This window comes from Gouania willdenowi, chromosome 2 (assembly GCF_900634775.1).
Source record: "Gouania willdenowi chromosome 2, fGouWil2.1, whole genome shotgun sequence".
In the NCBI taxonomy this organism is placed as follows: Eukaryota; Metazoa; Chordata; class Actinopteri; order Blenniiformes; family Gobiesocidae; genus Gouania; species Gouania willdenowi.
The window spans coordinates 379,429-406,073 of NC_041045.1; the positions used below are offsets into that span (position 1 = coordinate 379,429).

General features: G+C 38.1%; 3 protein-coding genes across 3 annotated transcripts; 1 reads left to right on the forward strand and 2 right to left on the reverse strand.

Moving 5' to 3' along the window:
* Positions 1 to 2,460: 2,460 nt before the first annotated feature.
* On the reverse strand, positions 2,461 to 15,375 carry vps16 (VPS16 core subunit of CORVET and HOPS complexes). Its single transcript, XM_028466068.1, has 24 exons — positions 15,239 to 15,375; positions 15,048 to 15,136; positions 12,886 to 12,977; positions 11,624 to 11,752; positions 10,901 to 11,045; positions 10,201 to 10,316; positions 10,000 to 10,122; positions 9,847 to 9,902; positions 9,102 to 9,191; positions 8,665 to 8,836; positions 7,778 to 7,909; positions 7,049 to 7,176; positions 6,931 to 6,966; positions 6,064 to 6,172; positions 5,849 to 5,983; positions 5,654 to 5,762; positions 4,791 to 4,888; positions 4,608 to 4,712; positions 4,280 to 4,357; positions 4,120 to 4,206; positions 3,976 to 4,058; positions 3,813 to 3,909; positions 2,783 to 2,886; positions 2,461 to 2,696 (listed from the first exon to the last, which is right to left on the reverse strand). The coding sequence occupies exons 1-24, from the start codon at positions 15,286 to 15,288 to the stop codon at positions 2,561 to 2,563; spliced, it is 2,499 nt and encodes an 832-aa protein (XP_028321869.1). The 5' UTR covers positions 15,289 to 15,375; the 3' UTR covers positions 2,461 to 2,560.
* Positions 15,376 to 18,479: 3,104 nt separating this feature from the next.
* Positions 18,480 to 22,006, forward strand: cavin2b (caveolae associated protein 2b). Its single transcript, XM_028466454.1, has 6 exons — positions 18,480 to 18,839; positions 19,193 to 19,333; positions 19,403 to 19,504; positions 19,614 to 19,874; positions 19,937 to 20,089; positions 20,208 to 22,006. Exons 1-6 carry the CDS (start codon positions 18,582 to 18,584, stop codon positions 20,577 to 20,579), a joined length of 1,287 nt encoding a protein of 428 aa, XP_028322255.1. The 5' UTR covers positions 18,480 to 18,581; the 3' UTR covers positions 20,580 to 22,006.
* On the reverse strand, positions 21,331 to 25,832 carry arl11 (ADP-ribosylation factor-like 11). The gene is made up of 5 exons (XM_028466482.1): positions 25,741 to 25,832; positions 24,056 to 24,121; positions 23,871 to 23,986; positions 23,636 to 23,813; positions 21,331 to 22,497 (listed from the first exon to the last, which is right to left on the reverse strand). The coding sequence occupies exons 1-5, from the start codon at positions 25,807 to 25,809 to the stop codon at positions 22,369 to 22,371; spliced, it is 558 nt and encodes a 185-aa protein (XP_028322283.1). The 5' UTR covers positions 25,810 to 25,832; the 3' UTR covers positions 21,331 to 22,368.
* Between the last annotated feature and the right edge of the window lie 813 nt (positions 25,833 to 26,645).

Below are 26,645 nucleotides of genomic sequence, written 5' to 3' on the forward strand. Positions count from 1 at the left end.
TCCTGAATATTCATTATTGTTCCTGGAACGTTGGAGAGTCCTGAAAGAACACACACGCTACTCATTTATACTCTGTTATTAGCTAAAAGCATTATTACTCAACAACTATGATCATTTAATGAACACTTCGCTCACCCTGAAGGTACTTCCTGCATGTCAGCTGCTCCCTGCATTCTGATTGGTCGAGGCCCAAGCAAGTCGAGGTCACGTAAAGGTCACTATAATCCAAACCCCTCCCCCCTCCCCCCATGGCAGAACTAAACAACTGTATTTTGTTTGATATATAATAAGTAATAAACACATTGTTGTGGTGGCGGAGGTGTTTTTTAGAGCATTTTAGTGACATTATCAAAAACACTAAATTGTCAAATACAGGACGGGGTGAGAGAGACAGGGTGAGACAGGGTGAGAGAGACAGGGTGAGAGAGACGGGGTGAGAGAGACAGGGTGAGACAGGTGAGAGGGTGAGTGAAACCTGAATCCCCATTGGCTCACCGGTATCCACAGACTCAATCTGATTGGACGTTGAACTCCAGCGATGAATTTTCTTCCTGGTGATATTGACGAATAGTAGCATTGTTTGTGACTCCTCCCACACTGGCCCCTGACCTATCACAGTGCTCGTCTTTCTCAAACATTGCACTTTTACTGATGACATCATAGACGGTTTGGACCAATCACTGAGCACCTCCTGCAAAGAAAATTAAAAACAAACATGTCCTCTCACCTTTTACTGGTTTAGTTAGTACTACTAGTAATACTAGTACTACTAGTAGGTTGGGGTCAATTATATTTGTAATTGCGTAATTAATAATGAATTACAATTATGGCATCATTTTAATTGTAATTGTAAAAAACTGTTACTGTCAATGTAGATAATTAGGACCCTATTGTAATTACATTTTTTTTATTATAATATATATTATATAATAATAATATAATAATTATAATTTATGCAAAACTGGGGTACCATGTTACAGTTCTACACTTATGTAGTTAATAATTATTAAAATATGTTTCATATCAAGCTTTCACACATTTTACATTTAAATAAATATAAATCTATAGATATACTGACACAATAAAGGCTCAGACGTCCACATCATAAATATTAAAACCTATATTTTCATTGATTATGAATCCTAACAAGGTAATCAATAGATATGAAATAAATTAGATGATAGATATTAGTTTTTAGTGTATTTTACAGCTGATTTAGGACCTGTTAGCATTAGAGATGCTAACAGAAAGCTAACACCAGAGGAAGGTTCACTTTTATTAGGTTATTTATTTCAGGCTCAGTAATTGTGATTATTTGTAATTGAACTTTAGTAATTGAGAATGTAATTGTAATTGACTTCCTGGGAAAAAACATATTGTAATTTAATTGTAACTGGAAAAAATGCTGGTAGCTGTAACTGTAATTGAACATGGGTAATTCAAAATGTAATTGTGACTGAAGAATGTAATTGACCCCAATCATGCTAGTAGTTCTAGTAGTTTCAACCTTGAGGTCAGGACACCATTTGGGGTCACCTGGAAACAAAATGGGGTCACCTAAAATGTCTGGTAATTGGTAAAAAATGTAAATTGTATTTTTTTAAATTATTGTTTTTTCAAATACACACAATAAATATCACATAACTGTATCCGATACTTAATCTTTCTCACACATAAACCTAGCAGTATAAAAATACCTAAGGTGGTTATTCTGTATTAGTAACACTTTAATAAACAAACTAAAAACATCTGTGATATTCAAAATGGGGTCACGACCCAAAAAAGGTTGAGAACCTCTGATGATAAATAGAAGAACACTAGAATAGTTTACACATAATAAAGTGTACATAACTTACAGTAGGGTCAATTACATTTATGTTTTCAATTAAAATGTAATCACAATTACAGCTAACAGCATTTTTTTAATTACAATTATTTTTGTTTCTCCAAAAAGTCAAATTAAATAAAACAAAATTATAATTGACAATTTTTAAAGAATTTTCATGGCAATTACAATTACAAAGTCAATTATCGGAACTCAAATACAATTATATTTATAATTGGGCCCAAAATGTGTAGCTACGGCCCTGGTTCTCAAAATGACGTCACACATACACGTTAACCAGCTCATAAAAGCAACATTTCTATTAAAATTAATCAAACTGAGAATAAAACATATTTTACTCACTGTGTGTGTGTGTGTGTGTGTGTGTGTGTGTGTGTGACGCTGGAAGAACAAATCATGTTTGTTTGTCTGAGCACGTGTCAGCTGATATGAATTAATCAATCAATCACTGATCTGTTCCAACAGACATGAGCAGTAGAGCTCAGACAACATGATTATCAACAACAACCAATGCCTGAGCTTTGTTTAAAGGAGAAAATCACTAAATAAAGCATTAGAACTGTTATTAAATACAGTGTTACACAAATATAACGATGGAAGAGTTTATTTTTTAGAGTTTATTTAAAAACAAAGTGAACATTTTCTTTCATCAGCAGGATGACTTTATGGCAGATGTGTCCAGATGATGGGGTACACACACAGGGAACACAGGGATCACTTTTTGGCAGCTGCCGCTCGCTGTAGGCGTTCAATGATTGGACGGTCGGAGGACGACACTCTAGAAAGAACCGCTGAGATCTCAGCGTCTAGTCTGCGCTCGATGGCAACGTCGGCCGCTCCGTGAACGTCTCTGAGGAGAGAGAGAGAGAGCGAAGGCCAAGTCACGGTGAGGACGCCACAGTCGTGATGATGTCACTGATGATGTCACAGTCTTACCCAACAGCCAGGTGAGCTTTGACTTTCTGCTCAGGCGTAACCCTGGAAACGTATTTCTTTGCTTCGTACTTGTTGTTGTGCTTCATGCAAACCTCAACAAATGGCTGCACATAAAAAATAAATACACAGTCACACACACACACACACACACACACCATGTGTCCTAATAGCTATCTCCTTTCCTATCCACTTTTCCTTAAGGAAAGGAGTTAGGAGACTTCCTAAAGGAGTTCAAAAAAGGCTATACAGTTTGTTTTCAGGTCGTGAAGATTAGTGAAATGGTTCCTAAAATGGACAAAAATTTCTACCACTTTCCCCTGATCCTCTAACACTGATATAATGTCATAAATCACAGGTTTGAATGTAGATCAAAGGAAAAGAGGTTACCATGGCTACGAGGAACTAAAGGTAAACTAAAGAACGTCACATAGAGAATGGTTGATCACACTCACTAATTAATATTAATACAGAATAAGTAGAATTTTATGAAATAGTTCCATTAATCACAGATATAGGTCTACATAACGCTGTAGACATACACATGTAGAAACACACAAAGCATTCCTAGTGAATTAAATATGTTGAATTAAACATAATGTGGATAAAAATGTCTCTGACCTATTTTTATGTCAGTTATAATCAATAATATGTCTAACATATCATATGATATGGGTTTTATTTTATTTAAAGTTGTTCATAATATTCCATTGATAATTTACATGATCTACTTCCCTTTTCAGTCATTGTGAGTTTCAGTGAACACTCAGGTGTGTGTGTCCCTTTAAATGTTATCATCATTATGTGGTCTCCTTTGGTAAAGGATGTATCAGTGTTTCCTAGGCTAAAGGAGGTTATAAAGGAAGTATTGAGCCTCCTTTCCTTAGCTCAGAGAGAATTGGAACGCTCCTTATCATGGCCGCCACTTAAACACTTTCAGTGGATAGGAAAGGAGATGGGAAAGGAGATAGGAGGGAATATTTAGACGCAGCCTATGACTATACAGCAACACCAAAGGGGCGGGGCTTCTTACCAGATAGCCAATCGGAGACTTCTTGCTTTTTGAAAACTTATCTAGCTCCTCCCAATCCCCCTTGTCAGCCAATGACGTGAGCTTCAGCCACCAATACCTGAACAAACACAGGTGAGCCAACAGCCAATGGCAGAGCAGCAGCAGGTGTGACATCACAGCTTACCTTTTGTCAGGTATCCTGAAGTCTCTGTAGAGCTGCTCCGCCTGTTTGTGGAGTCCCAACGACAGCAGCACCTCAGCGGTGGCCTGATGACATCACATCCTGTTTACTGCTCGGATTACGCTCAAGTTTACCGTTAGCGCTCACCTGCAAAGACAGGCCCTGAAGCCCCGCCCCTTTCTCCTCGTCCAGCTTCCTCTGGAATCGAAGCAGCTTCATCTCGTCCTCTGTGGCCTGAGGGATGATTGACAGGTGAGAGAGGGGCGGGGCCAGCTGGGACGGACGCAGCCGATAGGTGCAGACGTACCTTTGCACAAAAGTCGTTCCTGGCTTTGTTGAACTCGTCCACGGCGCTTTGCAGCAGTGACACGCGTGTCTCCAACCGCTGCACACATGACAACATGGTAACAACATGGGTAACGTGTGTAAACAAATCAAAGTTGAACAAAAATATCTATTTTTTTTAAACAATAAATAAAAATGTAAGAGAAGTTTGTTCCTGGCGTGTGTGTGTGGACGTTATGTGGTAAATCAATAATTATAAAACACATATCGTGATACAGTTTTCAGGGATATTGCCCAGCTCTAATCCCTATTGTTGAATGTATTGGACATGTTTCCAGTCCCATCTTCACCTGCTCTTTGTAGCTAGCTGTGACGTAGAAGTTAGCTAGCTCCTGGTGGTCATCGTCCTGATTGTAGAGGTCCTTCAGCGTGTCTGGTTCCTGCAACTTACAGAACTACAGACAGACATGGGGATGGGGGTGTGGTCAGTGCTCAGTCTGATGAAGACGATGGTGGTGAGGTGATGAAGGTACCTGTCTGTACAAGCTGAGAGCCACGGGTTGGTTCCTCAGAGTCATGAAGAAATCACCTCGATTCATCTCGTTCTTCAGGTAACTCACCACAGTGTAGACTGACACACACACACACACACACACACACACACACACACACACACACACACACACACACACACACACACAGTTTATATACAAGTCAACACATATTTACTGTTAATTTCACGTTGCTTGTCTAAGTTAGACATTAACATTTTATTTTATTATATATTTTATTATAATTTCTCATACTCACTCATGTGGTTCTCTGGTATTCACTAATGACTTATTAGACACATTTATTACAGACTTTACATTATTTAACACTTTATAAACAGTGTATATTTGTGGAGCTTGTGATTGGATGATTTTTCATGGTGACTTACGTGGTTCCTTCTGCTGTGGTAGACGTTATAATATCAGTTATTAATCTAACAGAACGTGTAACTGTGTCACATCCTGATGGTCTTTATGAAGATAAACTCTCTGTTATATTTTATAATGTATTTACACCAGAACGTCTTCATTCATCATCTCTGTTCTGTTGTTTCTGGGTTTGTTGCTGATGTCAGCACTAATCTAATCTAATCTAATCTGATCTGATCTAATCTAATCTAATCTAACATCTACCCAGGCCACTGCAGGTGAGAGTTCTCACGAGGCTAGTGACAGAGTTCAGTTTAGAACGGCAGAAGAATGTTTTAATTTATTACATTATAATACAGGATAATACAAATATAAGACGATGGCGGGAAAGAGGAATAAAATACGGGAGTTTCTCAGGCAAAACAGGAGACTTTACAGGTAGTCATCAGCTGTGAAAGGGGCGTGGCTAAACCTACCGAGGTCAGTGTCTCCGCTCTCCACAGCTTTACTTAAAGCCAACTGACTCCTCTTCATCCTCAGCAGCAAAGGAACCTGATCCCCAGAGCGAGGCTCAGAGTCCAGCAGCTACACACACACACACACACGCACACACACACGTTAACCCTGTCCAGAGGACCGCCTCCTACACTGCGGTGCTCCAAGGTTCTCACTTTGATGGCGAGCTCGGTTCGTCCACATTCGAAGGCTTTGGCTGCGATGTGCGAGTACGAAACTCCCGGTGAGTCGCCCACTTTGCCGCAGACCGCTCGGGCAATGGCCTCATCCGATAGGTCCTTCTGCTGCACCTGGACACGCCCACACACAGACGGGTTAGACAGACGGGTGAGACGAACAGAGTAGAAGGACAGGTAAGAAAAGCTCCGACCTTACAGGACGCCCAGTGTTTGAGAACACGACTGACTCCGAGAAAATCTGGGATCTTCAGGTAGTGACAGATCTCAATAGCCAGAGGATAAAACTGTCTGTACACCAACCTGAGGAACACACACAGGAAACATCAGCAGGGTTCAGTTTTCAGCACCGTAGGGAGGATTTTCTGTTGTTTCTGTGTTTTTTTTTTAAATCTCCCAGGCGAACACGGGTTGTTTAAACTCTCTGTTTAATCTGAATAACCCAGAAACATTTGAGTTTGAACCTCTTCAGCCATCAAAGAGTAGAAGGAAAACTAGCATCACACACGTCACCACAGAATCCTGAATAAAAATACATCAAATGTGTTTATTTCAAATTGCAACATCTAGTGGTCAAACATACGACTAATAATGATTGGAATCAATTTGACTGACTTATTACACTTACACACTTTAGTTTATTATTATCATCAAACTAGCTGCAGTTAATGTCCATACATGAGTTCAATTATTTCTGCTTTTATAGCCTTCATTAATGATAATTGGCTTTATATTTGATGTAAAGTTTAAAGACTACAGATTTCTGTATTTAAAACATTGATTTACCATATATTAACAAACTTTCACATCTTCTGTAACCACTAATGGTTACATGTATGTCATGTAGAAGCTTAGAAAAAATATTATTTGTTATGTATGTGATTTTTGGAGAAAAGTGGGTGGGGCTGAAGAGTTAAACTACTTCAAATCTGGACGAGAAAAAACACATTACGCTGCGAGCGCTAAAGGAGTCAAACATCTTAAACTACGTAGTAAAAAAATCCTCTTCAACAGATTTTGTAGGCGCCACATATGAAGGCGGAGCATGTAAACACACTCACCTGTCAATCAGCACCTGCAGCGTCAACTGTTTGTATCTGAGTTTGAGTTCAGGAAGTCGTCGTCGTGGCGTGAGCAGAGGCGTTGGACTACATGTACCATGATGCACCTGAAGGATACTGATCGTGTGTGATTGGCTGGCCCACGGCGGCGTCCCGTAAGGCGTTGAGTACGCGCAGCTCTCTGCAGACGGACACGAAGGAGTCGGGACTGAAGTCTGTGAGGAAACACTTTCCAAAGGACGCCGCCTAGTGGACGACACGCCAGTTACACCAGGACCGTGCTCCGGTCCACACGAACCACACGGACTCATTATAATTGTAATTGTTTTTTTTAGGTAAGGGTATAGTATAGTATAATATAGTGTAGTATAGTATAGTGTAGTATAGTATAAGGCATAATAATAGAAATATTTTTGAATTTTTTTTTAGATAAGGTGTAAAAAGGAAATATTTGGACATTTTTTCTGAGAAAAATCTATTATAAGAACTTTAAAACTTTTAAACTTTTAAAAATTCAGTAAAGCATGAAAAATGAAAAAAATGTGAAAAAAATGCCAGAATTTTGGAGGCAAGTCAAATAAAATGAAAAAAAATGATGGAATATTTTTTCATAGATATATATAGATATAATTAGGCATTAAAAATGTTTTATGGGGTTATTTATTTCAGGCTCAGTCATTGAGATTAATTAAATATGAACTTTAGTAATGAGAACATAAAATAATAATTGTAATTGGAAAAAATGCTCGTCACTGTAATCATAACTGAATTGTAATTGAACATGAAGACGTAATTGTAATTGAAAACTGTAATTGAGGCCAACCCTGGACCAAACGGACTCACTCACCCTCATCAGGGACTTCTGAGTGCTGGGATCGTATTCATGAGCTGCTGCGTCCACACACTGACGGACCGCTTCTCCCAGCATGCTTTGCTCCTTGATTTCCCTCAGGTACTCATCAGCCTTCTGACTGGACTTCTAAAACACACAGGTAAAAAAATAAAAGGTGTTATTACTGCATCATAAAGAGAAGGGGAATATCATTTAAGATGAATATGTCAGAATAACAATGAAAAGAGGTTTATTACATATATCGTTAGTCAGTATAAGAAAGAAGATCAGCAACAACATATAATATGTAAGTATATGAATACTTAACATAATAACAAGTATATATTGTGATAGAGAACATTATTAATTTAAATATTGCCACTATATTTGTATTTGTGCTTTAACTCCTCCTAGATTATTAATGCAGCACTAATAACACGTATGTATCTCACAGGGACAATGTCAACCATGTGCAGTTGACCTTTTTTGGAGCAAAAATGTCAAGGTCAAGGTCAAGGTCGCATTGAGTATCAAAAAACAAAATGTTCCAGATCTCTACCAATATTTATTGTACAAGTTTGATGCTTACATTTATGAAAAGTTCATCTCAAGTGAAGTATTTTATTTTGTTGGACTGAAACTGTACGACCTACCAATAAAAAGACTGGTAGGGGTCAAAGTTTATGATGTCACAAAAAAAAAACAAACAAAAAAAAAAAAAATATATATATATATATATACTTTTTTCCTTATAACTTGGCCACTGGAACCATTGAACAACATTTCCTTTTCAATGTGTGACCTTGACCTTGGCTCAAGGTCATGTTTAAGGTGAAGAACTCCTCAGAAAAGTGAACAAAGTGAGACGTCTCAGATTATTGTCATGCGCTATGACCTGGTACCTGGTACTCTCTGTGAGCCTCCAGCAGCAGAGCTCCAGGAGCCATGGAGGCGATCTTGAAGATGTCCTGACAGACCAGAGGAACCTCCTGCAGAAGCTCCTGGCGGGTCGCGCCCACGATTCGAACTCCGTCCATTTCTCCCACCAGCACGCTGCTTTCATCCAGAGCAAACCTGGGCACGAGTCAAGGAAGAAGGGACGCACAAACACCAGGAACCGGGCGTGGGACGGGGAGTTTGATATATATATATATATATATATATATGTGTGTGTGTGTGTGTGTGTGAAAATGCATTTTAAACACTTTTAGATTAATAGTGAGGATGCAGGAGACAATAAAAAAGTGTACATAACTTACAATAGGGGTCCAACTGTACCCAGGGCCCAAAACATGGTGCTCCACCCCTGGGGCCCAGTAAAAAGGCCCTGAAAGGATACTGGATGGTGTCATTACTCAGTCCAGCCACCAGGAGGAGACTGTCCCACATCAGCACCACAGACGGCTGCTGACTCTGTGGTCTACGACACCTGCACAAGTCCAGACTATTCATTACAAATATCACATCATCATAATTTAATTGACTTTGTAATTGTATCTGGCATGGAAATTATATAAAATTAGTCAATTACAATGTATTTAATTAAACACAAAACATGTTACAGTTCTATGTACAGTTCTACACATATGTAGAATGATTAAAATATGTTTCAGATCAAACTTTTACACATTTTAACATCACATATATATAAAAATCTATGAGTAAACTGACACAAAAAAATATTAAAACCTATATTATCATTGATTATGAATCCTAACAAGGTAATCAATAGATAGGAAATAAATTAGATGATAGATATTAGTTTTTAGTGTATTTTACAGCTGATTTAGGACCTGTTAGCATTAGAGATGCTAACAGAAAGCTAACACAAGAGGAAAGTTAACTTTTATTAGTTATTTATTTCAGGCTCAGTAATTGTGATTAAATGTAATTAAAAATATATAAAAGATATAAAATAATTGTAATTTGTAATTTGGAAAAAAGGGTGGTGACTGTAATGGTAATTGAACAGGTGTAATTGAAAACATAATTGTAACTGAAAAATGTAATTGAGCCCAACCCTTGTCGAGAGAACAAAGTAGGTACTCTGGTAACCTGATTACCAGGTAACCCTTGGTACCTACCAAACCATCTGTTTGGGTGTGACCGTCTGTTTTGTGTCCAACTCGCTCAGTTTGTCCTGCAGCCAACGGGTGAGAAGAACCAATGAAAAAGCAGAACCATCTAAAAACACACTGGGTTAGCCCCGCCTCCTCAGGCAGAAAAGCCCGTGTTACCTGGAGGTGGGCGGAGCCTGTCCACAGGTGTCCGGTGTCTGTAAACAAGGCCAGGTACTTATAGCTGAAGGACACAGACATGTGGATGATGCTTCCTGTCTGAGGGCTGAGACCTGGAGGAACCTGAGAGGAGAGACAGGTGAGAAACAGACAGGACACGCCCCTCACCTGTCTGTCTGTCTGTCTGTCTGTCTGTCTCACCACTGCCGTGCAGGACGTGTTGTCCAGGACAAACATCTCCGATCCAACTGACAGCAGTACTTTAGTCTGTCTGTCCTGGGAGAGGACGAGCCAGGAGGACGGCTTCTCCTGGAGACCTGAGACAGACAGACAGACAGACAGACAGACAGACAGACAGACAGACAGACAGACACACACACAATACCTGGCAGGGTCAATTACTATTGTTTTTTTTATTTACAATTATAATTGTAATTGAGAAACTGATAAATAATTGCAATGACGACGTAATTCTAATCGTAATTAAAAAATGCTGTTGCTGTTGTAATTGAGTTCAGACAATTGACTTTGTAATTGTATTTGATACAGAAAATCTATAAAAATTAATTTAATTAAATGCAAAACTGGTGAACGATGTCACAGTTCATCAATAATTAATAGTTATTAAAATAAAAAATAAAAAATAAATAGATAGGAAATAAACTAGATGATAGATAATATTAATTAGTGTATTTTACATGTGTTCGACTGACCGTTAGCATTAGAGATGCTAACAGAAAGCTAACACACTTTTATTAAGTTATTCATTAAAAACTCACTAATTGTGATTAATTGTAATCGAACTTCAGTAATTGAGAATGTAATTGTCATTGATTTTCAGGGGAAAATAATTGAGGATGTAATTGTAATTGAAAAATGTAATTGACTCAAACCGTGATACCTGGGACTTCCGGTAAACGCCGCAACTTCAGATCCTCGATGTTGGTCGTCAGAGTGAAGCGGAAGGAGCCCGTTACTATGGCGATGCCTGTCCCATAAGGAGAGTGAAAGACTTTGGCCTCCAACACGTGAGTCTGAACCACTTCCTGTTTGCACAGGAAGTCACAGGTAACACCCAAATGACACCAGATTAGATCACGTAGATTTATTAAACTAAAAGTGTGATAATGAATTCATGAGACAATATTTAATAAATCCTTTTATATCCTTTTATTGCTAAAAGTACACTTAACCTTAAAAACCAAAATAAATCTGAAATTTCAGCCAGAACAACATGTTTAAAATGTTAGTTGTAATGGGACAAAATGCTGGTCACCATTATCACAATTTAGTTGTAATTAAACATGGATAATTGTAATTGAAAAATATAAAAAACTCCAACCAGGGTTGGGGTCATTTATAATTGTAATCAGGTAATTGACAATCAATTACAATTATGGTGTAATTGTAATTTTAAAAACCTGTGGCTGTCGTAATCATAATTAAATTGTAATTGAGTTCAGATAATTGACTTTGGAACTGTAACTGCCATAAAAACTCTATGAAAATTTTCAATTGTAATTTAACGCAAAACTGTGTAATTTGTTAATTTAAACAAAACAACCAAACCAGGTTAGCGTGTCAGTTAGCGGGCTAGCTAGCCTGTGCTAACTGGTTAACTCACCTGACCCATACTGAAGTGTCTCTTAAAGGTTCCAAACAGATCGTAGATCAGAACCGTTCCGTCCTCCTGGATACACAGCAGCTCATCATTGACCGTCCATCCTAAGTGGACCACAGGACCACTTTTCCACTGACACACACACACACACACAATCACAATCAATCACTTACAGCCCTAACATGTTATTTTATTTAATACTGACATGTATTAGGGTGCATCATCAAATCACACATAAAATGTTTTCATTTTTCACATCTTTCTGTCTCCAATCTAAATTTGTTCCAATAAATGTGTTTGTGTGCGCGCACGAGTGTTATTGTGTTTGTGCATGAGAGACACTCTTATTTCAGTTTAATCAGATTAAGCAGTAGTGATGTAACGATTAATCGTAAGGCAGTTAAAAACTGATTCATAGGTATCACAGTTCACATCATTTAAACAGCAGAGGGCGCTATATATTTATCTTTCGCTTGTCCAAATGCTGAGGCGCTGGGCGAAATCTGCTACTACTTTCTTTCTGGCCGCCTTCTACTTTTAAACATGTTCATAAATCATTCCTTACCCCTTTAGCACCGAAAGAATATCTGTAATATTACGTGAATATCTGTAAAAGTCATGTTTTTCTATTAGCTCTGTCTGCTAGCATAGCATCTCTTCTTCACTGCTAGAATAACTGCATGTCAACTGACCACTGGGTTACCAGCGCCCTCTGCTGGTCCAAACTAATATCTGATGTAAATACAGTGAAATGACTTTTTTTTTGTTTTGTTTTTTAAAGTCCAATTGTTAAGGCACAAAATACATTCTCAGTTGCACTTTTAAAAAGAAAAAAAAACATTATGCAGTTTTGCATTGTTTACTATAGAACCAGAATTTAAATGAATAGGCTTCTTCTTCATTTGTATTATTCCTTATTAATTTCATTCAAGATTAATTTCTAGTTAAATTGCATTGTTTTGAATAGTTTATCAAGGGATTCTTTTGACAATGAAAAATAAAAGGAAAACTACAGTATTTTCCCCCAAAAAATAAAGGAATATTTTTCAGTCATCATATGTCTACAGTCCCATTTTGTAAAATAAATCATGAGAGAATCGTATCGGGAGTTGAGTGAATCGTTACATCCCTATTAAGCAGAGTTTAAATGTAATCTATAGATTTAACTGTGTTTTTAAAAAAAAATCTGATTCATCGATTAATCTATTAATTTATTGACCGGTTAATCGATTATGAAAATAATCGTTAGTTGCAGCTCTACTTACTGTTAACGAAGCGATTGAAACTCCAGACGCTGAGAAAATGTCCAACTGAGGACGAGAGCTGGGAGAACGTCTGATTGGCTCCCTGAGGACAGCTGAGACACAAACATAGAGGTGTTGGTTTTTAAACATTTATAAATCAATAACAACCATGTTAACAAAATAAACCACACAATACACAACATTGACAATTAACGAATGAGAAAATTAAAAAAATATCCAGAGGTCACTCAAAAGACTCATTTCCAATATTTGGTTTAGATTGGCCATTATGTTATAATATAATATTTAAAACAACCAGTTATGAATATCTACATTTATTAATGAAAGATATAGCCTAAATTTAATTTTTATCCTTAATTTTTAAATAAAACCTAATACAACAAAAAAAAGAAAGAAAAGAGTTTATAGCGAACATAAGCAACTGGTGGCCCGGGGGCCACATTGCGGCCCTCGGTCTAATTATGTGCAGCCCCCCAAAAATTGTAAATCAAGAAATTGGAAGTCATATGATTCCCAACATAATACACAAAATAACTCCAAAAACACACAAAACAACAGCAAAATGCACAGAAGGTGAACAAAAGTACACAAAGCAACAACAACAACACAAAAAAAGACTCATAATACACACAAAATAACATCAAACACACAAAACAACAACAATTACACAAAATGACAGTAAAAATACTGTAATAATAAAGGCACAGAATTATAAAGAACAAAATGTAAATATAACAAGAAATTAAAAAACACATAATGACTCAAAACACACAAATTCCCACAGAAATTCCCAAATGACAGATAAATACACAAAATAACAGATAAATACACAAAATCGCTCCAAAAACACACAAAATGACTAAAAACTCTAAAAAAAAATACACAAAAAACTAAACCTGTTGTTCTTTCCTGTGTTAACGCTCAGATTGGTCGTTATTCTTAATACTAACATGAATGTTGATAATGTGGCCCTCAGATCATACAATCACATTTTTGTGGCCCCGCTATGCATGGGTGGGGCCAACAGGGTGACACACGCCAACCCTAAAATCTGATTGGCCACCCCATCCAGATTTACAAGAGACAAATTAAATCAAAATCTAAATCTCAGATTTCACTCATTAAACCTGTTGAGGATTTACAATTATTTTCATACTAAATGCAAACAATTTCATATTCATTATTTCATTTATTTAACATTTATTTAAAGTCAGTCATACTAAAAACAGGGAATTTACGCTACATGCTAAAGTGAATGATGTTTTTCTGCTATTTTTAACCAGGTCAGGTCATTTTCCTCACAGCTGTTTTTGTGGCCGTAGTTTTACATATTTGAACTTAAAATATTGTGTTTTTTTATTTTAGGAAAATATTCATGATAAACTATTTTATAGTATTAACTACATATCACATGCATTTTTAATTTTTTAGATGTTTCACATGTTTTGTTGCTTCGCCATCGCATTTTTTACCTCAGAGTGCCTCCAATATGGCCGCCCATCCGGGTTAGTGCCCAGAAAACCCTCTATAAGAGAAATGCCCATGTTGTAAATAATTATTTCATTTAGAGCCTAGGTTCCCAAAGTGGGGTACAGGTCCCCTCCGGGGGTACTCAGATATCCATGAGGGGTACGTGAAAAAAATGTAAAAACAGCCTGATGACATTGGAAACTAGAATATAAACAGACCAGCAGTCAGGAGCCTCCATGCATTGCATTTGCAAGTCTGACTAGTGGTGACAGAAAAGTCTCATTTAAAAAAAAAAAAAAAAGCTAAAATATGACACAATAAGTTCCATCAACAAATGTTTGGTAGATTTATTTTTCCAAAAATGCCAGTTGACTAATTATCAAATAAATCAAGATATAATTCTGAATAAGATGTTTTATTGTGTGGCTACAGATTATTATTATTTTTGTTTTGTGGCTCCAATTGTAGTTTACCACCACTAAGTGTGGAATGAAAGAATAATGCCTCAATTCTGTAAAGCGACTTAGAGTGTCTATGAGAAAGTGGTATATAAAACTGATGCATTATTATTATTATTATTATTATTATTTGAAATGTAGTGGGCCACCTAACCCCAGTCTGTGCCCCTAGACCCGCCCCTGCTGCTGTGGTCCCAGATGCCCATCCCTGATTTAAAGAGACAGTGTACCTACCTATCGGTCCTCCATACGGAGCAGCAGCAACCAGACTGTCTTTAAATCCATCTCTAAGTGTCCAACACATCTCATAGAGCTCCGTCTTCCTACACACACACACACACACACGCACACACACGCGTTTGTTTACAGCTAACGGCCACCAGTTCAACCATGACGTCACGTCCGCCCGTCACACACACACGTACCTGTAGAAAGTGTCTCCCAGTGGACTCCAGTTCGCTGTAATGAACGCCATAGTCAGTTTAATGACAAAGATAGGAAGGAGGATGCACTGCGGCGCTAGTTTATCACATGACTTAAGTCACGTGACTGTCTTCTTCTTCTTCTGTGAAAAACAACAGTGAAGATGGCGCCCCCACCCTGCGTAGTGACGTCACCAGAGGAAACTACGTTGACGTTTTTAGACCTGCTATGCTAGCTCAGCTAGCATTCAGTAAAAGTATAGATACTTGAATTAAAAACGACTCTGGTAAAAGTGAAAGTATTAAAGTTGCTCCCTTACTTGTGTAAAAGTAAAAAAAGTAGATGCTACTAAATGTAACATGTAAAAAAGTAAAACAAATGTCCATTCAATAATAAGACAGGGTTTTTAAACCAGCAAATTCCATATCTTTTATTTGTTAAAGAACTTGTAGAATACTCGTGCATGAAAATACATTAAATCTGTTACATTTGAACACCTGGAGAATTTATAACTCATTAAAAATAACATTTTTAAAAACTTGAAAATGTTAATCATAGATTTAAGGGACCTGCCTAACAGAAAAAAAAGCTCAAACTACCAACATTTTGCATCTTTTTACGTCATCTTCGAATGTTTTAAAAGTAACGAGTTCATTTTTAAAATGTAAGTAGTAGAAAGTACAGATATTTGTTTTTAAAAGTAAGTAGTTAATGTAAAAAGTGACAAATAAAATACTCAAGTAAAGTACAGATACCAGAAAAAAACAACTGAAGTACAATAACAAAATATTTGTACTTTATTACTTGTCACTTCTGCCTGTTTTTTAAATTTATAATGTGTTTTATTTTTAACGCATCTTTAAATAAACGTAAACTCACTCCACACTATTTAATATTCCCTCATCTCACCATACTTTCAATACTGTACTGAGGTTACAAAAAGTCTGTTTTTCTTCAGTTCAAATTACTTAAAAAATTAATTACAGACATCGTGGATTATCAAACAGCTCAAATAATGTTTAAAGCTAACAAATACCAATAAATATACAGAAATTAATCAGCATTTATAAACATTTACTTTGATTTGTTGACATCGACATGGTTGACATTTGATTAATTCTGCAGGTTTGTAAAATAATGAACAAAAAAATGTGAATATGCTGCTCACAGAACACAATGAATCCAACACAGATGTATCCTCTAAACACACCATATTATCCTCTAAACACACCATATTATCCTCTAAACACACCATATTATCCTATAAACACAGATTTATCCTCTAAACACACCATATTATCCTATAAACACAGATTTATCCTCTAAACACACCATATTATCCTATAAACACAGATTTATCCTCTAAACACACCATATTATCCTATAAACACAGATTTATCCTCTAAACACACCATATTATCCTATAAACACACCATATTATCCTCTAAACACACCATATTATCCTATAAACACACCATATTATCCTCTAAACACACCATATTATCCTATAAACACACCATATTATCCTCTAAACACAGATTTATCCTCTAAACACACCATATTATCCTATAAACACAGATTTATCCTCTAAACACACCATATTATCCTATAAACGCAGATTTATCCTCTAAACACACCATATTATCCTATAAACACAGATTTATCCTCTAAACACACCATATTATCCTATAAACACAGATTTATCCTCTAAACACACCATATTATCCTATAAACACAGATTTATCCTCTAAACACACCATATTATCCTATAAACACAGATTTATCCTCTAAACACACCATATTATCCTATAAACACAGATTTATCCTCTAAACACACCATATTATCCTATAAACACACATTTATCCTCTAAACACACCATATTATCCTATAAACACACCATATTATCCTATAAACACAGATTTATCCTCTAAACACACCATATTATCCTATAAACGCAGATTTATCCTCTAAACACACCATATTATCCTATAAACACAGATTTATCCTCTAAACACACCATATTATCCTATAAACACAGATTTATCCTCTAAACACACCATATTATCCTATAAACACAGATTTATCCTCTAAACACACCATATTATCCTATAAACACACCATATTATCCTCTAAACACAGATTTATCCTCTAAACACACCATATTATCCTATAAACATGGAACAGAACAGGAACCTTCAGTTGTTAAACACATACAGTGACACAGTTATTCACTATTAGTTTGCACTACTGTGGTAAAAAGCACTAACTGGTTTAAACTAGCTTTTATAAATAAGACTAACAGGTTTAAGCTATAGTTGGCATTAATTAAAACTAAATGTATGTACATTTTATGTACTTATCAGAGATACACTTAAAAGTGCATCACTTTAGTATACTTGCAGTACACTGAAAGTACAAATATATTTACTTTATACTTGTAGTTAAACTTTTGATAAACTTAGTACAAGTATTTAAATGACCTTTAAGTATATTCATCTTGTGAATGTGTAGATTTTAGTGATTACAGTCTAATAAATACCTTTCTCACCACATCCATAATGGATTTATAGACTTTTATTTTTGTGAATTCTAAACTTTTTATTTAAAAAACTAAACACAGGTCTATTGGAAGGATAGTTAAGTTAACAAGTCTACGTGAAATAAAGTTTCAAAGTATATTGTAGTGTATATTATAACACAAAGTGTTCATTTGAATATACTTTTACTGACAGTATGAAACAAAGCTTTTGTTAAACTAAAATTGGGCCATTTTAGTCCCAGTAAGTATTTAAATAGTACATTTTGAAGTACTTGGTAGCTAAATGTGTACTGAGCTAAGTATACTTAGTATAAAACACGTTAGGTAAACTAGTGTTTGGTGAGGGGTTGAAGTAACTTGGTACGGTTTAAAGTTGGTTGAGCTTCACACAAATGGAGGAAAAACCTCCCTGCAAAAACATGCCCCGTCTCCGTGGTTACAGTCATAGTGGGCGTGGTCTCAGAGCTGACATTTTAACCCTTTCAGCCCAAGTTCAACTCTGACAGCTTTTCATCTATTGTTGTTGTTGTTGACCTTCTACATTCATGGTTATTCACACACATCTTTACACAGTTATCTGTTTGATGTCATGGTTACCTAGTTCTGGTCAAAGTAGACTTCATGGAGCTCCTCTTGGTGAGCTCCAGTTCTTCTTCAGCACTGACAGAGTTAAAACTGGGAATGTTTGAGAGGACGGAAAGTTACACACACACACACACACACACACTGACACTCACACAGGGCGGCTCCTTCGCCTGTTTTCCTCTGCAGCTCAAAGTTTGAGGAGCTGTTTGTTTGAAACAAGATGGTGACAACCGAGACCCACCAAAGCCAAGACCTGCTGGTCCCCCACCAGGACCAGTTACAGGAGCAGAACCCAGACCAGAACCTGAACCTGAACCAGGAGCAGGACCTGGATCTGGCCTCAGCTTCGGCCCTCCTCGCAGGATTGGACCTGGACCAAATGAGTCAGGGTCCTGTAAACGCCATCACGGTCCTCACACTACTGGACAAACTGGTCCACATGTTGGACACAGTCCAGGAGAACCAGCACAAGATGGAGGTGAGCAGAGACCAGACCACGAGACGAGAAGCATGACCAGAACTAAGAATAGAATTCACCAGGGTCTTCATCTGAGGGAACCTACTAGATCATTTAACCTTAACCAGAACTTACTACCTTTACTAACTATACTTTCACTAAGTTGACCATATAGATCTTTATTAGGAAAACCACACAAACCTTTGCTAAGTAAACTAAATGGACCTTTACTAAATAATTACATAAATTGATGCTAACTAAACTGACTTTTAATGAGGTTACCAAATGTTCCTTTACTGTGTTCTCTAAATAGACCATACTACGTTAACCAGTTGTCAGCAGGTAACTGTGTGTGATTGGCTGCGGTGTTTCAGGTGCACCAGGTGGAGATGGAGGGAGTTGTCAGAGGAATCCAGGCAGACATGACCAAACTGTCCAAGAGCCACAGTCACACCTCCAACACCGTCAGCAAGCTGCTGGACAAGAGCCGAAAACTGTCAGTGACCATGAAGGAGGTTAGTGAAGGTCACACGGGGAAGGTCAATTAGTGAAGGTCACAGAGTGACGCTGTCCTCCTGTTTCAGGTTCGGGACAGGATGGAGCGTCAGGGTGCTCAGGTGAGGAAGCTGGAGGCCAACCACGCCCACCTGATCAGCAGGAACAACTTCAAAGTGCTCATCTTTCAGGTGAGTGAAGAATGCTGGGATATGAAGTGCTTTTCAACATAATCTTCTGCTAGCGTTCATCAGTCTTTTGATTTTTCACGTTCTTCTGATGTTCTGTTGTCTGAGTTAGGAGGAGAACGAGATCCCTGCCAGCGTGTTTGTGAAGGACCCTCCACCGTTTCCTCGTGATGAGATTTTGGAGGAAGCAGAGGAACCAGGGACCAACGATGGAAACCAACCGCAAGAAGGCGGTCTTCACACCATCGACCTCTCGTCTGATGAGGACGTGGGTTTGGAGGAAGAGATGGAGGATGAGGAGATGTGGGTTCATGATCTGGAGAATATGGAGAAGTCCAGGGCAGAGAAATTGAAGCGCTCCAGTCTAAAGAAGGTGAGAACCTCTGGAAGGTGAATGCATGGAGAGTTGGATGATCTGACTGTTACTGTCTGTAGGTGGATAGTCTGAAGAAGGCTTTCTCCAGGCAGAACATTGAGAAGAAAATGACAAAGATTGGAACAAAGATTGTTTCTGCAGAACAACGAGAGAAGATCAAACAGAAAACGTCCAGCTTGAAGGTTTCTCCGCTGACCTTCAGCCTGAAAAGGGTAGATGTTTCTCCCATCACTGTCAGACCTTCACTCTTCCTCTTAAGGATAGTTTTTCAGCATTCTCCTGATGTTCCTCTGATCAATTACGAGTTCTTTTCTAATGCGTTGTTTGCAGAATCGCAGCAGCTCAGACTCTCAGCCAATAGAGACCTCTGTTATCACTGAAGAAGTTGTTCTGGCTGAGCCGGAGGTCCAGGTCCATCCCCTGGGTGAGGCTGAGGAGTGGGAGAACCTCACAGCCGCTGAATGTAAGATAGAAGAGGAGGTTTCTTTCACTGAAGTCCACGCCCAGCTTGCCCCGGCCAACGTGGAGGAGATTCCTTTGACGGAAGAATTCACCGATCAGGTCCAGGCCGAGCTGGAGGAGGAGCTTCCCTTGGCCGATGTTCAGACGGAGCCGGTCGAGTTAAAGGAGGTGATGGATGCAACAAAGGAGGAACAGATCTTAGCTGAGGAGGAGGAGGAGGAGGAGGAGGAGAGAACCTAAACCCTCAAACAATCCTGAGCTGTGATGACAACCTAAAGATGTTCCTCATTAACATTCCTCTCACATTCCCAACATTTCCTTCACACAGTTTCCTACAGCTTTCCAAACATTCCACATCTGAAACCCCTGAGATAAAAACACTGGAACTGTTCTTTAGAGGTCAGAGTTCAGGGTCATTTTAAAGTTGATGACATCATCTTTAGCACACAAAGTCTGAAACACGTTGCTTTAGTATTCTTAAAAAAAAAAAAAAAAAAAAAGGCTTTTGCTTTGCTAAGTTCTCTTCAGAACATGGACAGGTTTGAGATTCTGAATGAAGTTGGAGGAGCAGCGTTAAGTCCTCTACTGAAGAAAGAAAAACCTAAAACTCAAACACTTCATCAGAGAAACCTTACATTGTTCAAGAATTCAACTACTAGACTCACGTCAACCTCTGATGCATCCACATGGTTTACTAAAATCCTAAATAAAAAGCGCTAAATTAGGTGTGAACGCTAAGAGATTGCATGTGCTCTTTGTTCACATGCTGCATTGACTGCGATGGTGGAGACTGTGTTATTAAAACCCGTGTGTGAGAGTAAAATAGGTGCCAGATGAAATGTTAAATGACAGCAAACAAGTAAACATCAACAAACGCTGAGTGTGAGAAAGTGAATGCTGTGGGGAAAAGAAGAAGAACAACAGATAAAGTCAAGAAAAGTTGAACAGATTGAAGTCTAAAGTAGGAAGATAGCTTTGAATAAATACTTGATTACATTTTAAATGTATTTATTCCAGAAATGTTGTCTTAGCAGAAGAGATCTGTTCTCTACATGTGCGTTCGTTGAAGAAACACGCTAAATAAATACAAACGGCTAACGCCATCAGCTCCGTGTTTGCTAAATCACGTCGCGTTTGCTAAATCGATCTGTTTGAACCTTCTTGCGGAGACGTCCAGATTTCATATTCATTAGAGGCTAACACGCTAAGTTGACTGCTTGTGTTTTTTTCCCCGTTTGACGCACACAATCCTTAGTGCGCGTGGTTAGTAGATCATTGCAACGTGTGTTTGTACCTGTTGTCAAGATACAAGTAAATCAGAGTTCTCCTGTGGTTCCACCTTTAATCCTGAAACAAAGATTACCTTCAAACTTTCTGAAACCCTTCCATGATCTCTGACAGTAAAGCATATTTTTTTATTTTTGTCTTAAAATCTTTAGACCAAACCAGAAACCAGCTTTTGACCAAAGATTACAAACCTTGCCTCTGGAATAGTTTCCCTCCTCGTTCACTTCCTGGTATTCTGGGTTAATGCGAGACACTTCCTGGATCACTTCCTGGTGTTTTTGTCTGTGTTTCCATTGTTTCATTAGTTTGAGTTCTTAGAGAAGACAGATTTTAACTACTGATGCTGCACATTAATAACACAATAAATATTATCCATGCCGTGTGTTTTTTAATCACTTTGTTCATGTTTTTAATGCCAAAGAATTGCTTGATAACTTTATCCACAATAAAGCTGCTTCTGCTTAATCTCTGTGTTCCATCCAGTCAAACGTTTGCTTTAGTCACAGTATTATGATCTGATGAGTGATTGGAAGGTGACCTCGTCTGTTTGGCTGTGGAACATCCTCACCTGAACGCTGAGAACATCTGACCATGAGAAAGGGACGTATCGTGGAAACGACCAGAACCAGCACAGTCTCTGCACCGTCAAATCCTATTGGTGGATACAGACCAGAACACACAGGCTGATGGTTTCCAGTTGAACTCATGAGAACCAGTAGATCCATTAGGAAGTGCTTCTGATTCAGAGCATCTGGGCGAGTTTGTTGATGGAGTTGAAAGCCTGCTGAAGACCAAGTCCTCTGAGAGCGCTGCAAGCCTGGATCTCCCACAGTCTGTCCACGTAAGTGCTCAGCTCTAACTGGGTGGATACCTGCACAGAGACAGACAGACAGACAGACAGACACTAATGATGAGCATTTTGGATCATACAGACCAAAATAACAGAGTGCAGTTAGAGAGTCATGCCAGGGTGGAGCAAAAGAAAAAATAGAATTAAATATTTTCACCATCTCCAGATTCACACCCACCACAAACAATGCAGTGAACCCTCTGTGTATGGCTACAGACCAAAAAAACAGCTACAGACAACACAAACAACAACTATAGACAGGAACAGCAAGTACAGACAGGAGCTGCAGCTACAGACAAAAAGAAGAACTACAGACAGGAACTACAACTACAGACAGGAACTACAACTACAGACAGGAACTACAACTACAGACAGGAACTCTAACTACAGACAGGAACTACAACTACAGACAGGAACTCTAACTACAGACAGGAACTACAACTACAGACAGGAACTACAACTACAGACAGGAACTACAACTACAGACAGGAACTCTAACTACAGACAGGAACTACAACTACAGACAGGAACTACAACTACAGACAGGAACTACAACTACAGACAGGAACTCTAACTACAGACAGGAACTACAACTACAGACAGGAACTACAACTACAGACAGGAACTACAACTACAGACAGGAACTCCAACTACAGACAGGAACTACAACTACAGACAGGAACTACAACTACAGACAGGAACTACAACTACAGACAGGAACTCTAACTACAGACAGGAACTACAACTACAGACAGGAACTACAACTACAGACAGGAACTCTAACTACAGACAGGAACTACAACTACAGACAGGAACTACAACTACAGACAGGAACTACAACTACAGACAGGAACTACAACTACAGACAGGAACTACAACTACAGACAGGAACTCTAACTACAGACAGGAACTACAACTACAGACAGGAACTACAACTACAGACAGGAACTACAACTACAGACAGGAACTCTAACTACAGACAGGAACTACAACTACAGACGGTTTTCCCTTTACTGACATTCAGGACTGAGCATGAGTCGGAAAGATCTGAAGAACCAAACTGATTATTGATCAGTGATTATTGATCAGTGATTATTGATCAGTGATTATTGATCAGTGATTATTGATCAGTGATTATTGATCAGTGGTGGTGACCCACCTCTCTGATGGTCATGGAATGTGCCAGGTCTTTCTTGTTGGCGAGAACCATCAGAGGAACATCTTTGAGCTTCTCCTCTTTTAGAATCCTCCTCAGAGCTCGGTGAGCCTCAGGCATCCTAGAGCGGTCACTGCTGTCCACCACGAAGACCACCACCTCACAGTCATCCAGGTAGTACCTGGAACACAGCACAGGTCTGTAGCTCTGTCTGTAGCTCAGAGTCTGTCGTCTTTACCTCCAGTTCTGTCTCATAGTCTTCTGTCCTCCGACGTCCCAAACGGTCAGTGAAGCTTTTTTGTTTAAATTCAAAGTGCCGACGTTAAAGCCAATGGTTGCCGTGGTTTCCATCACCTGATTCATTGGTTTTAAAATGTCAGAGGTTTACTCAACAAACATCATTTTAAAACATCTCTCACTCACCTGACCTGTTAGCAACCGAGCTAACAGAGTGGATTTACCTGCTGAGTCCAAACCAAACATGATCACCTGCACAGGTAAGAACACACCAATACTAATCAATACGTGGTTATTCATGACCTATCAGAGGACTAGTTAAAGCTGGTTAGTTATGACCTAGCCATATATAGTTAAAGCTGGTTAGTGACCTATATATAGTTAAAGTTGGTTAGTTATGGCCTACCTACCTATATATAATTCAGACTGTTCAGTAACCTACTATGGGACTAGTTAAAGCTGTTCAGTAACCTACTAAAGGACTATTTAAGGCTGTTCAGTAACCTACTAAAGGACTAGTTAAGGCTGTTCAGTAACCTACTAAAGGACTATTTAAGGCTGTTCAGTAACCTACTAAAGGACTAGTTAAGGCTGTTCAGTAACCTACTAAAGGACTAGTTAAGGCTGTTCAGTAACCTACTAAAGGACTAGTTAAGGCTGTTCAGTAACCTACTAAAGGACAAGTTAAGGCTGTTCAGTAACCTACTAAAGGACTAGTTAAGGCTGTTCAGTAACCTACTAAAGGACTAGTTAAGGCTGTTCAGTAACTACTAAAGGACTAGCAGTAACCTACTAAAGGACTAGTTAAGGCTGTTCAGTAACCTACTAAAGGACTAGTTAAGGCTGTTCAGTAACCTACTAAAGGACTAGTTAAGGCTGTTCAGTAACCTACTAAAGGACTATTTAAGGCTGTTCAGTAACCTACTAAAGGACTAGTTAAGGCTGTTCAGTAACCTACTAAAGGACTAGTTAAGGCTGTTCAGTAACCTACTAAAGGACTAGTTAAGGCTGTTCAGTAACCTACTAAAGGACTAGTTAAGGCTGTTCAGTAACCTACTAAAGGACTAGTTAAGGCTGTTCAGTAACCTACTAAAGGACTAGTTAAGGCTGTTCAGTAACCTACTAAAGGACTAGTTAAGGCTGTTCAGTAACCTACTAAAGGACTAGTTAAGGCTGTTCAGTAACCTACTAAAGGACTAGTTAAGGCTGTTCAGTAACCTACTAAAGGACTAGTTAAGGCTGTTCAGTAACCTACTAAAGGACTAGTTAAGGCTGTTCAGTAACCTACTAAAGGACTAGTTAAGGCTGTTCAGTAACCTACTAAAGGACTAGTTAAGGCTGTTCAGTAACCTACTAAAGGACAAGTTAAGGCTGTTCAGTAACCTACTAAAGGACTAGTTAAGGCTGTTCAGTAACCTACTAAAGGACTAGTTAAGGCTGTTCAGTAACCTACTAAAGGACAGTTAAGGCGTTCAGTACCTACTAAGGACTGTTCAGTAACCTACTAAAGGACTAGTTAAGGCTGTTCAGTAACCTACTAAAGGACTATTTAAGGCTGTTCAGTAACCTACTAAAGGACTATTTAAGGCTGTTCAGTAACCTACTAAAGGACTAGTTAAGGCTGTTCAGTAACCTACTAAAGGACTAGTTAAGGCTGTTCAGTAACCTACTAAAGGACTAGTTAAGGCTGTTCAGTAACCTACTAAAGGACTATTTAAGGCTGTTCAGTAACCTACTAAAGGACTAGTTAAGGCTGTTCAGTAACCTACTAAAGGACTAGTTAAGGCTGTTCAGTAACCTACTAATTGACTAGTTAAGGCTGTTCAGTAACCTACTAAAGGACTAGTTAAAGTTGGTTAGTTATGGCCTACCTGAGAACAGGTGCAGTGCCTCTGACCCATCGCTGCTGTTCCTCTGACTAAACTCACATATTCTCTCATCACCTGAGGGAGTTTATGAGGTGTGTTGTTCGTGTTACACAACCTGAAATGTGTGAGTCATGTGACCCTGAACCAGTCGGAGCACATTTCATTCATTTCTTTAAATGACCAATTAGCTCGTAGCAGGAAACCTTCTGATATTTATATCCCTCACTGTTTGGTTCTGAAATCATTTCTATGTCACATTATACGGTTATTATCATCACATCAATCTGTGATTCATGAATTACTAAGTGTTCAAATGCAAAATATAATTTCAGACCCAAATCATTGCATTTTCTTTTTTTCTTTTAGAGAAAATGTTTTTGTTTTTTGTTTTTTGTTTTTGTATTTGGGCCACATTATGGCTAGTACATTTGTGTCTTTATTATTCAATCAAAAAAATAAAACATTTCAATCAAAGAAAAAAAGTGTTCAAATACAATAATTTAGGTCTCAAATAATATTTTGCATTTCAACACCTTTTTTTCTTTGATTCAAAATATTTATTTTTGATTGAAGTAAACTTTCTTTTTTTGATTGAATATTAAAAACACAAATCTACCCATAGATCTTCATAATAAAGGCTAGATGTCAGTATCTAACGTCATCACTGGCAGCCATCTTACCACAGGCAGCTCTCTGAGTCTGAGTGATTTACACAAACCTTATCTCGTTGAAATATGGACGGATTTACAAACTTTGTGTTGGTTTCTTACAAACATTATTAACGTGGCTACAATTCTGGATGTTTGAACATGTAAAAATTGCAGCTTTTCTCTTCAAAACAACTTAATCCTGCAGCACATTTGTGTAAGGATAACACCACCACATTTAAAAACCTCTTATATTATGAT